A 15045-nucleotide genomic window follows, 5' to 3' on the forward strand; every position below is an offset into this window, starting at 1 on the left:
TTGGCAGTATGTCCAACCGGCCTCACTACTGCAGACGAATGGCGTCATGTAGTAAAGCAGTTTACTGATGTCGACGCTGTCAACAAAGTGCCTCATGGTGGCTGTGGTGTTATGGTATGGGTAGGCATAAACTATGGACAACAAACGCAATTGCATTTTATCGATGGCAATTTGAATGCACAGACATACTGTGATGAGCTCCTTAGGCCCATTGTGAGGCCCAATTCCCAGTCATGTGAAATCCATAGATTAGGGCTTAATGAATTAATTTAAATTGACTGATTTTCTCACAGTAAAATATAAAAAATTGTTGCATGTACCATTTATATTTTTGTTCAGTATATTTGAAAATATCCCCAATGTTAAACCAGTTGGGGAACGTTCTTAGAACATTACCAAATTTGATTTGAAACGTAACTATGTTAGAACCTTTAGAATACGTTCTGTTCCATAGGGCCTCACACAATTGGCCCAGTGTTGTCTGGGTTAGGGGAGGGTTTGGCCTGGGGGGCTTTACTTGTCTCATTGCACTCTAGCGGCTCCTTGTGGCAGGCCGGGCGCCTGCAGGCTAACTCTAGTTGTCAGTTGAACGGTGTTTCCTCCGACACATTGGTGCAGCTGGCTTCCGGGTTAAGCGGGCGGATGTTAGGGAGTGTGGTTTGGCGGGTCATGTTTCGGAGGACGCATGACTCAACCTTCGCCTCTCTCGAGGCCGTTGGGGAGTTGCAGTGATGAGGTAAGATCGTAATTGAAATTGGGAGAAAAAAATGGGGTAAAATAATAAAATACAAAAAAAATAACATTCTGTTAAAGTAATGAAATAACAAGAATATTACTTTTTTTTTTGTTCCTTAAATGTGCTGAGAATGTTTCATAGCCAACCAACTTTCCTGCACCATTCCCAGAAAGTTGTGGTAAAGTTGTATGCAAAATAACCATAGGACAAACACCCTCTCACCAAGCTCTAAGACACATATGGTTCTCGGGGTGTTATGTGCCTGCAGTGGAGAGCTATGTCCTGCCAAGAAATGTGCTTATTTCCTGAGAAACATCTGGAAATGCTAAGAAAAATATATTGATGAAAAAATAGAAAAGGGTACAATGTAAAAATTATTCATTTGGATTGAATTCTTCTCAAAAATCACCTCTTGCTGGGCCAAAGATCAGCAGCTGGCATTTGGCTTGTGAGAGGGGTAGGATTATTGACTGAAAGTGACCATGGGGTTATAGCCCAGACAGACTGATCCAAGAGAACTGATGCCAACTCATCCCCTCTCCTTTTCTTTCTTGATCACTTTTCATTTTCTAGTCTCCTTTCTCCTAGTCTTGTAATCATTACCCAGCTAGCACATTTGGTTCCTTGGAAGTTGTGGGAATGTATGTTTTTTGGTTTCACAATAATTGTGGGAACAGAGTCATATATTTTCTGAGTTCCTGAGTTCGAGTCCAGGCTCTGTCAAAAGCTTTACCATTGAATGCTTACTTTACAAGCCCTTATCCAACAATGCAGTTTTAAGAAAAATAATAGTGAAGAAAAATAAATAAATAAATAAACTGAAGTTAAAAAGAAAAGAGCAACAATAAAATAACAATAACGAGGCTTTATACAGGGGGTACTGGTACAGAGTCAATGTGCGGGGGTAAAGGTTAGTTGAGGTATTTAAGGTCATATGTACATGTAGGTAGGGGTAAAGTGATTATGTGTAGACAATAGATAATAAACAACGAGTAGCAGCAGCGTAAAAAAAGGGCCCCCCTTTTTTTACGCTGTTCAATGCAAATAGTCTGTGTAGCCATTTGATTAGCTGTTCAGCAGTCTTATGGCTTGGGGATAGAAGCTGTTAAGAAGCCTTTTGGACCTAGACTTGTAGCTCCAGTACCGCTTGAGAGAACAGTCTATGACTAGGATGGCTGGAGTCACAGCCTGGTATAGAGGTCCTGGATGGCAGGAAGCTTGGCCCCAGTGATGTACTGGGCCATACGCACTATACCCTCTGTAGCGCCTTGCGGTCGGAGGCCAAGCAGTTGCCATACCAGGCGGTGATGCAACCAGTCAGGATGCTCTCGATGGTGCAGCTGTACAGCTTTGTGAAGATCTGAGGACCCATGTCAAGTATTTTTAGTCTCGTGAGGGGGAGTAGGCGTTGTCGTTCCCTCTTCACGACTGTCTTGGTGTGTGGACCAAGATAGTTTGTTGGTGATGTGGACACCAAGGGACTTGAAGCTCTCAACCTGCTCCACTACAGCCCCATTGATGAGAATGGGGGCATGCTCTGCCTTCCTTTTCCTGTAGTCCACAATCATCCCCTTCATCTTGATCACATTGAAGGAGAGGTTGTTGTCCCTGCAACACACTTCCAGGTCTCTGACCTCCTCCCTATAGGCTGTCTCATCGTTGTTGGTGATCAGGCCTACCACCATTGGAGTCGTGCTTGGCCACACAGTCATGGATGAACAGGGAGTATAGGAGTGAACTAAGCACGCACCCCTGAGGGGCCCCCATGTTGAGGATCAGCGTGGCAGATCTGATGGTACTTACCCGTACCACCTTGATGAAGTCGGTGATTGATGTGGTATACTCCCCAATGCCATTGGATGAGTCCAGGAACATATTCCAGTCTGTGCTAGCAATACTGTCCTGTAACTTAGCATCTGCGTCATCTGACCACTTCCTTATTGAGCGAGACACTGGTACTCCCTGCTTTAGTTTTTACTTGTAAGCAGGAATTAGGAGGATAGAATTATGTTCAGATTTTTTTCCCTTTGTTGCACATAGAAATGAGGTAAAATGGATTTAAGTTTCCCTGCATTAAAGTCCCTGGCCGCTAGGAGCGCAGGCTCTGGATGAGTATTCTCTTATGGCTTTTTACAGCTCGTTGGGTGCGATTTTAGTGCCAGCATTGGTTTGTGGTGGTAAATAGACAGCTACAAAAATATAGATGAAAACTCTCTTGGTAAATAGCGCTAAACAGCTTATCATGAGATACTCTACCTCAGATGTGCAAAACCTTGACACTTCCTTAATATTTGATTACGTTTTTGACAAATAGACACAGACCCCTTGTCTTACCAGAGGCAGCTGTTCTGTCTTGCCGATGCATGGAAAAAGCAGCCAACAGTATATTTTCCATGTTGTCTTTCAGCCACAACTAGGTGAACCATAAGATATTACAGTTTTTAATGTCCCTTTGGTAGGATAATCTTGAACAGAACTCACCCAGTTTATTCTCCAATGATTGCACGTTGGCCAATAGGACAGATGGTAGAGGCGGGTTACTCACTCACCGACTAATTCTCATAGGGCGCCCCAACCTAAGTCCCCTGTATTGGCATCTTCTCTTCATGCGAATGATGACTCGTTAAAGAAAAACCTTTGTCCAGTTCGAGGTGAATAATCACTGATATCCAGAAGCTCTTTTCGGTCATAAGATATGGTGGCAGAAACATTATGTACAAAAAATGTTACAAACAACACGACAAAACACACAAAATAGCACAATTGGTTAGGAGCCCGCTAAAAGGCAGCCTTCTCCCCCGGCGCCATTCTTATATCCTTCCTGTTTGGCCCTGTCCGGGGGTGTCCTCGGATGGGGCCACAGTGTCTCCTGACCCATCCTGTCTCAGCCTCCAGTATTTATGTTGCAGTAGTTTATGTGTCGGGGGGCTAGGGTCAGTTTGTTATATCTGGAGTACTTCTCCTGTCCTAATCGGTGTCCTGTGTGAATCTAAGTGTGCGTTCTCTAATTCTCTCCTTCTCTCTTTCTTTCTCTCTCTCGGAGGACCTGAGCCCTAGGACCATGCCCCAGGACTACCTGACATGATGACTCCTTGCTGTCCCCAGTCCACCTGGCCGTGCTGCTGCTCCAGTTTCAACTGACCTGAGCCCTAGGACCATGCCCCAGGAATACCTGACATGATGACTCCTTGCTGTCCCCAGTCCACCTGACTGTGCTGCTGCTCCAGTTTCAACTGTTCTGCCTTATTATTATTCGACCATGCTGGTCATTTATGAACATTTGAACATCTTGGCCATGTTCTGTTATAATCTCCACCCGGCACAGCCAGAAGAGGACTGGCCACCCCACATAGCCTGGTTCCTCTCTAGGTTTATTCCTAGGTTTTGGCCTTTCTAGGGAGTTTTTCCTGGCCACCGTGCTTCTACACCTGCATTGCTTGCTGTTTGGGGTTTTTAGGCTAGGTTTCTGTACAGCACTTTGAGATATCAGCTGATGTACGAAGGGCTATATAAATAAATACATTTGATTTGATTTGATATAAAGTATTTTAGGAAACTTTCTGTTAAAGTAATGAAATACATTTTTTTTGTCAAGTTTCTTATATGTACTGAGAATATACCAAAGCCAAGTAACTATCCTGCACCATTCCCAGAAAGGTGCAGGAAGGTTGTATGCAAAATATCCGTAGGACAACCACACTCTCACCAAGCTCTAAGAAACATATGGTTCTCAGAACATTATGTGCTAGCTGGGTAAGTAGTGTTTTCTAATTATGAATTTCCCATGTTCCTATTACAATTAACACGTTCTCTTTCAGGCCAAACATGGGCTGGCTAACCATTTTGAGTCTGGGGTTGCATTCAAGCCATCGAACTGTCTCGTTTTGTGCAATGTAATGATACTTATTGAATAGAAGGCCTTTTAATTTGTCTCAATCAAATCAGTGTCATATGTCATGATTTGACTTACAACGTTAATCTGAAGACTGTTATTTATCTAATCAACTAAATATGTTTAATTGTTACCCAATTAAATTAATCATGTAACAATTAACTCATTAGGATCTGGGGCACCAAGAGAGTGGTTCTATAAAGAGTTACCATCTCCCAAATTAAACTCCAACGGTTGTTACCTATCACATCTACAAACAGTCAACGTATTAATCATAACCTTGTATCATATCATCATTCTGAACAGTCGTGACCTCCTTGCATCTGCAAAAACCTGGGCCTTACTTATGATTCAGTACTACACAAATTGGTTTCATTATTTGTTTACTAGCTAACGAAATGGTAACACAGGATAGACATACACACTTAATACGTTAAAAACAGGTCCCTAGCGGACTGACAACCTATATGGCTGCTTGTTACAAAAGACATGGAGAAGGGGGCAAAGAGGTACAGAGACACTTGAAAGGAAACACTTTGAAGTTTGTGGAAATTTGAAAGGAATGTAGGATAATATAACACAGTAGATCTGGTAAAAGATAATATAAAGAAAAACCAACCGTTCTTTTGTATTTTTTTGTATCATCATCTTTGAAATGCAAGAGAAATGCCATAATGTATTATTCCAGCCCAGTTGCAATTTAGATTTTGGCCACTAGATGGCAGCAGTGTATGTGCAATGGTTCATACTGATCCAATGAACCATTGCATTTCTGTTCCAAATGTTGTATCAAGACTGCCCAAATGTGCCTAATATGTTCATTAATAACTTCATGTTCAAAATTGTGCACTCTCCTCAAACAACAGCATGGTAATATTTCACTGTAATAGCTACTGCAAATTGGACTTTAAGCTTTAAGAATTTAAGCTTTCTGCCAATATCAGATATGTCTATGTCCTGGGAAATTGTCTTGTTATTTACAACCTCATGCTAATCCCATTAGCCTACGTTAGCTCAACCATCCCATGGAAGGGACACCTATCCCAAAGAATTTTTAAAACACACTGTTTTGCAATGAAGGTCTACAGTAGCCTCACCTGCACTCTGTAGGGTAGCACCATGCCATAGCCGGAGGACAGCTAGTTTCCATCCTCCTCTGGGTACAATGACTTCAACACAAAACCTAGGAGGCTAGTGGTTCTCAACACTTTCCATGGAGTTACAGAGTAATTATGACAACTTCCGAAGAATGTCCTCCAACCTATCAGAGCTCTTGCTGCATGAACTGACATGTTGTCCACCCAATGAAAGGATCAGAAAATTAATCTAGTACTGAAAGAATAAGCTACAGCTAGCTAGCACTGCAGAGCATGAAATGTGGTGAGTAGTTGACTCAGAGAGAAAGACAAATAGTTGAACAGTTTTGAACAAATACATTTCTTCAAAAATAGAAGCAAGAGAGAGAAAGAGAGAGAGAGCTAGATATATTTTGCTGTATTTTTCCCCTTACGTAGCTAGCAAATGCAGCTAGCTGGTTTAGCCTACTCAAACACCCGGCTCAAACAGGGATGCCATGTTAACTAGCTGGCTATGGTTATCCAACTCTTGAACTTTTCCAAGTCATGGTAAGCTTTTGGTTGTATTAATTTTTTTGCCACCAGGGCCCGTTGGTGTAACTGCTAAACTGCTTGCTGACTGTACACTGTACTGCATGATAGTAGCTGGTTTACTAACGCCTTAGTTCTAGTAGCTAGCTATGTTGACTATGACGTTAGCTAATATGGTGACAACGATGTAGGCTGTTTGTAGAGGTTAGCAGTTACGATATGAAGGTTTGGCTTGGAAAGGTTTTTTCACCTGGTCACAGACAGCTGATGTGTTATTCACTAAAGTCCGAAAACGTGAGAGGAGAGCGAGTAGATGCAAGAAGGAAACTGTGTCAGGGGTGTAATCATTCCATCGATTCTGTTGAAAAATGTTTCATAACTGGAATCAAACGGAATGAAATTGGGATAAACATACCTGAATTTGTCCAATAGAAACTCTCGTTTGCAAATGTTTGACTAATGATTACACATTAGATAATCTAGATGCAGGTAAGAGTGTGCAAGGCGGCATTGCATGTGTCAATGCCTGTCACCTTGATTACTCAAATTTCTCTCGACCTGTGCACCTATGCTGTAAACTTTCGTTAATAATAGGCTAGGTTGTACTGTAGCAACCTCCTGATGGGTATAGGTAATTTTGACCTATCTATGTTACATTGAACTTTGGTAAATGGAATATGAAAGTCATCCAATATGCTTTAATAAGAAATAAGGCCATGCTCCAAAAAATAATAATCGTCCTCCCTCATCTTAAACGGCACCGACCGCCACTGGTATGTACGCTCAAATGCAATAACACATGGGCACACACACTCTTATTCCATTCCGTAAGCCATACAGTGCATGTGCCAGTATGGAACATGACATTGGGGAAATGAATGCCTGCTGCGTTTTCCGTCGGGTACAATGAATGCCAGAACGTTGAGTGAAAGGAATATGTTTGCCACAGCACAAAGGAACCCTTGTTTGCCTAACCACTCTTTGTGGTCTTAATGGACATTTTTGGAAGGGCCTGCTTTTTTTTTGCTCCTCATAAACTGTGAGTTTCTACCATGTGTGACTGCAGCAAGATGGACCGAGAGGACGGACGCTTCGGATCATTTGACTATCTCTGACTCTTCAACAGCCAGACCACCCCACAGGACTCTCATACTGGGAACACCAGAGATGGGTAAACCAATCACGTGGAGCCAGTATGACCAATGCTGAACCTAGGATGACATAGTGCCTAACCTACCAAAATCCCCAACAGCCACAGCCCCACTCACACACAAATTTGCGTGTACATACACAGACACATGCACACTCGCATACACACACACGTACACCTATATAAAGCAAAACCATGATACAAATACTGTATGTGCCCCCACAGCAGCACTTCGTACAAATCAAGATATATTGCTTCCTGTTCCCTAACGCTCCCCATGTATGTACTGTCTTTACCCACTCTTCATTCTGTCTCTTTCTCTCTCCCCTCTCTACCATCAACTATCTTCTGTTCTATATGTTCTCTCACTTTCTCTATTTCACTCTCACTCAAGAGAACATCGCCAAAGATCACAATTGGCTTTAAGAAAAACCTCTTATTTTCACAATGTCTCCTTTTCTTTCTTTCTGTCTTTCCCTTGTGTATTCTGTTACTGGCATGATTCCTAGTTAACCCCTGACAAGGCCCTGATTGGCCAAATACACTTTGTGTCCAGGATGTGTCCTCCAACCAGATCCCCCCAGCCCTGACCCTACGGTGATGGAGGGAGCCAGGAACCACTGATCCTCATTGGTTAGATCCCAAATGGAAGTTCAGGTAGAACTTTGGACTCCAAATGTGTTGTCTTGGGCTGTGTTTTTGAATGTAATACTATAGCAAAGCAAATATACTGTAGGTCTGAACTCTATCAATCATCTTTTCACTCATCAAAGGAAACTGGGATTGCTGACAGCCTGTTTGACTTGACTATTGCATTATTAACAGTGTAACAGATGTAGTTTTTATAATGAAGCCATCACATTGATTGCTTCAGCTGACATTGAATTATATCAACATTTCCTCCCTTCAGCACTAGAGACCTAAAAGTAGTGTTGGACATAGTTCGGTTACTGTCCGTTTTCCAGGAGGGCGGAGGCTAGGGTGGAGAGTGGAGGGAGGCTGTGCATGCTGTGTAGTTGTGCATAGTGGATCCTAGTTGTGGATAGTGGAGATCCTATGGGAAATCATGGTTTAGACCCCAGCCAAATGGGTCAGCATTACAAACAAGCAGGCTGTTTATGAAAGGCAGCTGCTAGGGCGGTTTCTTTATTAGCATCACAGACATGGATGGAGAAACAGCTAGCATCCTCAGTGGACATTCCTCCCCTGAGCTGGTGCTGGAACTGTAAACGTATAATATATATCTTACTGTCCAGGGGAGGATGCTGCATTCCCATGTTCTTAAGGTCCATGTAGGGCTGGGCCTAAAAATCGCTAGGCTACACAGCAAATTTACAAGCGTTAAAATCTTGGTGTTTAAGGTACCAAGTGTTGTGAGTGTTATATCTGAGTGTTGATTCTAGTGGGGTTAACAGGAGTGGGATGGAAATTGACACCGCATGCAGTGAATAAATTAAGTGCTACTTTAATCACAGTGGCATCAACACTGCATGGTGTTGTTGTTAATCGACTGTGTTGACTTAATTTTGGTTAACCTGCTGAGTGAAAAATATGTGGGAGGGACCTCATTATCATTCTTCCCAGAAGGCTCCGTTGAAGGTTGATTTTTAGAAGTTTGTTTAATATCTATGTTTCCGCCTTCACATTGGTTGATTCGTTGATCTTATGCTATACAAAAATAACTTACATTTTTCTAACCTAATCCACTCTGTAAGGGGATGGATTTACTGCACCCGTAACTGAAATGGTTGTTCCAGTTTAGATGGTTTAGGTAGTCTAATACTGCAATTATTTTGCCATAGTAGTCACTCTGAACACAGGTTGTGGGTAATAGACTATTTCAATTGTTGTATTCTGATAGGAATTACGATCAAATTGTATTTGTCATATGTGCTGAATACATTAGGTGTTGATTTTACCATGAAATGCTTACTTACAGGCCCTTTCCCAACAATGCAGAGTTAAAAAGTAAGAAAATATTAAAATACAAATAAAGAAAGGACATAGTAACACAATAACATAATAACGAGGCTCTACCCAAGAAGTACCGGTACCGAGCCAATGTCTAGGGGTAGGAGTGCCTTCAGAAAGTATTCATACCCTTTAACTATCTTCAACATTTTGTTGTGCTACAGCTTGAATTTAAAATTGAGTAAATGTTTTTCTTTTATTCACTGGCCTACACACAATAAAATATAATGCTAAAGTGGAACAATGTATTTCTACATTTTTACAAATTAATTAATAATGAGTAATAGTCAATAATCAATAAGTATTGATTATCAATAAGTATTCAACCCCTGCATGGCCTTCAGCCGAAACGTGTTGGTTTTTAAAAACGTTGTTTCCATTGAACATGCCATACTAATAAAGTCATTTTAATTAATTATATGAAGAGTGCCTTGGTCCTCCTTTCTTTTTGATGACCAATTTACCCCTTTTACCATAGAGCACCTTCTATCTACCAAAATGTACTATTGTGTACCTTAGTAGTGCTTCCCTTCCTCCTCTTTCTACAAGTATTCAACCCCTTTCTTATGGCAAGCCTAAATAAGCTCAGGAGTAAATATTTGCTATAAAATAAATTGCATGGATTCACTCTGTGTACAATAACAGTGTTTAACATGAATTCAAAGTTATTGACCGTCTCCACAGTGGCCCCTTTGATGAGGATGGATTCGTGTCCAGCCTGGTTCCTCCTGAAGTCCAAATTCAGCTCCTTTATTTTGCTAACGTTGTGGGAGAGGTTGTTTACCTGGCACCATGCCATCAAAGTGCCTACCTCCTCCCTGTAGGCTGTCTTGTCGTTTTTGGTAATCAGGCCTAATACTGTTGTGTCGTCAGCTAACTTGATGATGGAGTTAGAACTATGTGAGGCCATGCAGTCGTGGGTATACAGGGAATACAGGAGGGGCCCCAATGTTGAGAATCATTGTTGAGGAGGTAATGTTGCCTACCTTCACCACCTGGGGTGGATTAACTGTTCAGCAGTCTTATGGCTTGGGGGTAGAAGCTGTTCAGTAGCCTTTTGGTTCCAGACTTGGCGCTCCGATACTGTTTACCTTGAGGTAGCAGAGACAACAGTCTATGAATTGGGTGGCTGGAGTCCTTGATGATTTTTAGATTCTTCCTCTGACAAAGCCTGGTAAAGAGGTCCTGGATGACAGGGAGCTCATCCCCAGTGATGTATTGGGCCGTTGACACTACCCTATGTTGTGTCTTGCGGTCGGATGCTGAGCAGTTGCCATACCAAGCGGTGATGCAGCCAGTTAAGATGCTTTTCATGGTGCAGCTGTATAACTTTTTGAGGATCTGAGGGCCCATGCCAAATCTTATCAGCCTCCTGAGGGGGAAGAGGCGTTGTCGTGCCATCTTTCATAACTGTGTTGGTGTGTCTGGATCATGATAGGTCCTTAGTGATGTGTACACCTAGGAACTCAAAACTCTTGACACGCTCCACTACAGCCCCATCGATGTGGATGGGGGTATGCTCGGCCCTCGGCCCTCCTTGCAGGAGAGGTTGTTGTCCTGGCACCACACTGCCAGATCTTTGACCTCCTCCCTATATGCTGTCTCATTGTTATTGGTGATCAGGCCTACCACAATTGTGTCGTCGGCAAACTTAATGATGGTGTTGGAGTCGTGTGTAGCCATGCAGATGTGGGTGAACAGGGAGTACAGGATTGGACTAAGCGTGCACCCCTGAGGGGCCACCGTTTTAAGGATCAGCGTGGCGGATATGTTGTTGCCTACCCTCACCACCTGGGGGCGACTTATCAGGAAGTCCAGGATCCAGTTGCAGAGGGAGGTGTTCAGTCCCAGGGTCCTTCCTTCATGATGCACTTGAAGGGGACTATGGTGTTGAACGCTGGATCTTGGTTGAGATGGGGTTTTTGGGGCGAGGTTGGTCTGGTGGAGTGCTTGATGGTCTGTCTGTGTCCTTCTGTTGGGGGAGGGGTCTAGGCTGGCAGCAATTGGATGGAGTGGCAGTTTTGGTGGCCGCTGCTGTATCCAGTGTTGGCGAAGGGGTTGGTGCTGGGACTGAAAACTGTGAACTGTGCTGGGACTGGAAGCCATGGGTTGGATCTCAGTCTGGTGTTGGAGGTGCTGGTTCAGGATCTGGGACTTAGGTTGGTGCTGAGTCTGGTGCTTGGACTGAGGGGTGGGAACCAGGAACCGGGAGCCAGGAACTGGGGATGGTACAGGTGCTGGGTCTGTAGAGGGGAGGAAGGACAATCTGAGGAGCATGCAGACCCACCAAGGAGCCCTAGACCCAGAGGTCAAAGGTAGTACTCGCCTGTGGCCTGCTCGCTCCAGGGGAAGGTCGTGCTGGATCTGCAGAGGGGAGGAAGGACAACCTGAGGAGCGTACAGACACAGAAGGAAGCCCTAGACCCGGAGGTAAGTGGTGGCACACCCCTATGGACTGCTTTCTCCGGGTGAAGGTTAAATCTTTGGTCCCTCCTCTGTGCCTCTTCTTATGGTGTTGGTACTGGTACTGGTGCCAGTTAAAACGGGTCTTAACTGAAGCAGCCATTTTCATGCCCCAATCCAGACGTTGTCTTCGTCCAGGACCTAGCAGCTAACTTGAGGGTGGTGAACCTACTTAACCAAACTTGTGTCATAGTCCTGGATGCATTCATTATGAAGCTGTACTGTAACTACCTTTGATTCTGTGTCTGAAAGTGGAAATGCTCTAAATCTACTAAACAAGGCCAAATCTTGGAAATGTCTGAATTCTGACCAAAACTGTTCTACTAACTGGGTGGTCTCGACTTTCAATGATTCTTGTGGCCTTGGGTGTTTCACCAGGCGGTTCAGGTCAGATGGCACAAAGCCCATAACTCTCTGGAGAACTGCCCTGCTGAGGACAAGGGGGCAGAGGGAGTAAAGGCTAGTCACAGCAGTGCTTCTACTCACCTCAAGGCCTGCTGTCCATTGTCTCATCCTCAGGTAGCTGGTCCTGTTCTGGATGCTGGGGGTGGTCCGGAGTGGTCCGTGAATATGGGTGTCAAGTATGGCCGCGGTCAAAACACTGTTACCGTTCCTTATTCCGCAGCCCTTCAGGTGATGTGGTGGTCCGTGCACTAGAGGAACAGCACCAACTGCAATCAAGTCACTCTTACACGCACTGTCTGCTAGTCCATCGAAATAAAATAAAATAGAAGAGAGTAGAGAAAGGGACGCAACACCAGAAAATCTCCACCGCACTTGCTTGTGCATAAAGAAGAGAAACCAGAGTGCTGATCCTTAACATGTGTTGACAATACAACAGAACAGATGAACCGGAATGATATTTACTCTCACGTGTGGCCAAAAACAACTATCTGCAAGCCATGCCCCTACACAGCCACGCCTGCAGTCTTCTGATCTGACCCGGTGGATCATAGCTCAATAACCCAGCATCAACAACCCAACTTAAAGAAAACAATGGGTTGTTTGTAACCCAAGTGGCTGGGTCAAAATAACCCAATGTGTGTTCTGTCCAATATTTACCCAAATTGGGTGTTTTTAATAACCCAGGATTTTTTTGAGTGAAGGCTGTAGTCACACTCCATGCATACACTCAATGACAAACACTATGGGACCAGTCCTTTGGATGTGTTTTTAAGTAACTCAGCGTTTGGTGTAAATCATGCACTGGTACATTAGCAAGAAATAAGTGAGAAACGTGAGTGCGTGCAACTTTGTGTAAATGAGAAATCATTCCTACAGTATGTGTGCTTTATGTTTCAATTTATTGTTGTCCTTATCAGTGCTAGTTTCTAGTTAGGCCTCTTTCTCAGTTTTAGAACTGCGATCTGTTTCCCTCATCTTAGTTCACATGAGGGTGGAGAAGTCTACAGGCTAACTTCCAGCCCTTAACTACTAGACATTGACTTTCAGGGCTGTATCCTGTATGCTATTTTAAAGTCCCAGCAGCTAACATATGGCAACATATGCCGTAATTAAAACGTCAACACACTACAGGCGGCACCACATACTCCTCTACATGTCACAATTAAAACGACCAGCCATATCTCTGTTGTTGAAGTTATTGCGAGGTACTGCATTTTCTTTGGAGATTGTGTTGGGTATTCACCAGACTCAGGGAGGGACAGGCAGCTACAGAACCTCATGCTGTTCCTCCCCAGTCAGGCAGTCACATTCACATTCCCCTGGAGTCATCAGACAGGTCAGCCACACGCTCTGACACAACCTCTTTTTCTCTCCATAATTTATTTATGCAAAAAGTCGCCTAGCAACCTCTACAACACCAGACCCCCACCTCACCTCCCTCTTCCATCATACATCTCCTTCTGTCTCTCTCGCTCCCTTTCTCTCTGACCGGTCACTTGCCCCCCCCCCCCCCCCCTCTCTCTCTCCTACCCGCTGTCTTTCTCTTTCTCTCCCTCTATCTCACTCTCTCTCCCACTTTCTCTCTCTCTCCCCCCACCTCTGAATGTGCCATTTGCAGTTGACCTATTTAAGCAGACCAACATCTGGTGGAGCCTGACTGTTGCCTTTGGGATATCCAGGTACCATTGGTAGTCTGGGGAACTTCCAACTGTCTGAGTCACAGACTCTTGCTCATGGAACAGACGAGGCTGACACACACACACTCACTCACACATATATATTTTTTACACACACACACACTAATTTCTCCAACAACATGTTTTTTCATCTCTCTCCCTGTACTTCAGGGTCAGATGGGGGATAACCCGACAGTGTGTGCGTGCGCGTGTATGTGTGTGTGTCAGCCTAGTCTGTGTAAATGTAAATGCCTGTTCCATGAGCAAGTGTCCGTGACTCAGACAGTCCTATCCAGCGTACTAATCAGAGCAAGATAGATAGCTCTCTCTCTCTCTCTCTCTCTCTCTCTCTCTCTCTCTCTCTCTCTCTCTCTCTCTCTCTCTCTCTCTCTCTCTCTCTCTCTCTCTCTCTCTCTCTCTCTCTCTCTCTCTCTCTCTCTCTCTCTCTCTCTCTCTCTCTCTCTCTCTCTCTCTCTCTCTCTGAATTCATCATTGTTCAAGCAGCCGCTTGGCTCTTTTGGAACTTATCTACTCTTGACTCTTCCCCTTCTTCCTCTCTGTCTGAAACCAAATGTTTTCAGTTGAAAAATAACAGGATCAGAGCGCGCTGCCTCCGGTCTGCCTTCCTGACATCATCCAGCAGAGCACACATCTGGAACCTTTACACTCTTAGTGTGTGTGTGTGTGGGAGACGGGAGATGTGGGAACTGGAGGAGAGGAAGGGGGGTCTGTGACACATCGGCAGCTAGAAAGAGTGGGGGAGAGAAAGAGAGAGGGAGAGGAAAGAGAGAAAAATGAGAGACAAGAGGGGAGAGAGTTGGTGTGTTTAGCTGAAAACATAGACAATGAAGAATGCAGCCTAGGCAAGAGAAAAAAAACTGGGCAAACACATTCTTGGCTAAAACACTCATGTATTTAGAGCTTTCGATCTTTAAACAATACATTTGACATTTTGACATTTTAGTCATTTAGCAGATGCTCTTGTCCAGAGCAACAGTAATGAGTGCATACATTTTCATACTTAAAAAAAAAAAACCCTGCTAAGCAGTTTTCGTTAGCCTTATCATTCCAGCTGAGAAACGTGATGTTAGATCTATTCTTAAGGGGTATATTCTTAAAGGAATGCTGGGAATCGAAGTGTCGGTG

The 15045-nt window shown here is 43.8% G+C and overlaps 1 protein-coding gene across 1 annotated transcript in view; it reads right to left on the reverse strand.

Annotated features, from left to right (window-relative positions):
- Nucleotides 1–4994: 4994 nt before the first annotated feature.
- Nucleotides 4995–15045, reverse strand: part of LOC149970442 (uncharacterized) — a 126527-nt gene continuing 116476 nt past the window's right edge. The window contains exons 3-4 of the mRNA XM_090227178.1: nt 12305–12471; nt 4995–11720 (exon numbers count right to left, since the gene is read on the reverse strand). Coding sequence (XP_090083304.1) covers nt 10845–11720; nt 12305–12331 — 903 coding nt within the window. The 5' untranslated portion in view covers nt 12332–12471 and the 3' untranslated portion in view covers nt 4995–10844. The remainder of the gene's footprint in view (nt 11721–12304; nt 12472–15045) is intronic.

This window comes from Oncorhynchus mykiss, chromosome 29, assembly GCF_057628025.1.
Source record: "Oncorhynchus mykiss isolate SJ-2025 chromosome 29, ASM5762802v1, whole genome shotgun sequence".
In the NCBI taxonomy this organism is placed as follows: domain Eukaryota; kingdom Metazoa; phylum Chordata; class Actinopteri; order Salmoniformes; family Salmonidae; genus Oncorhynchus; species Oncorhynchus mykiss.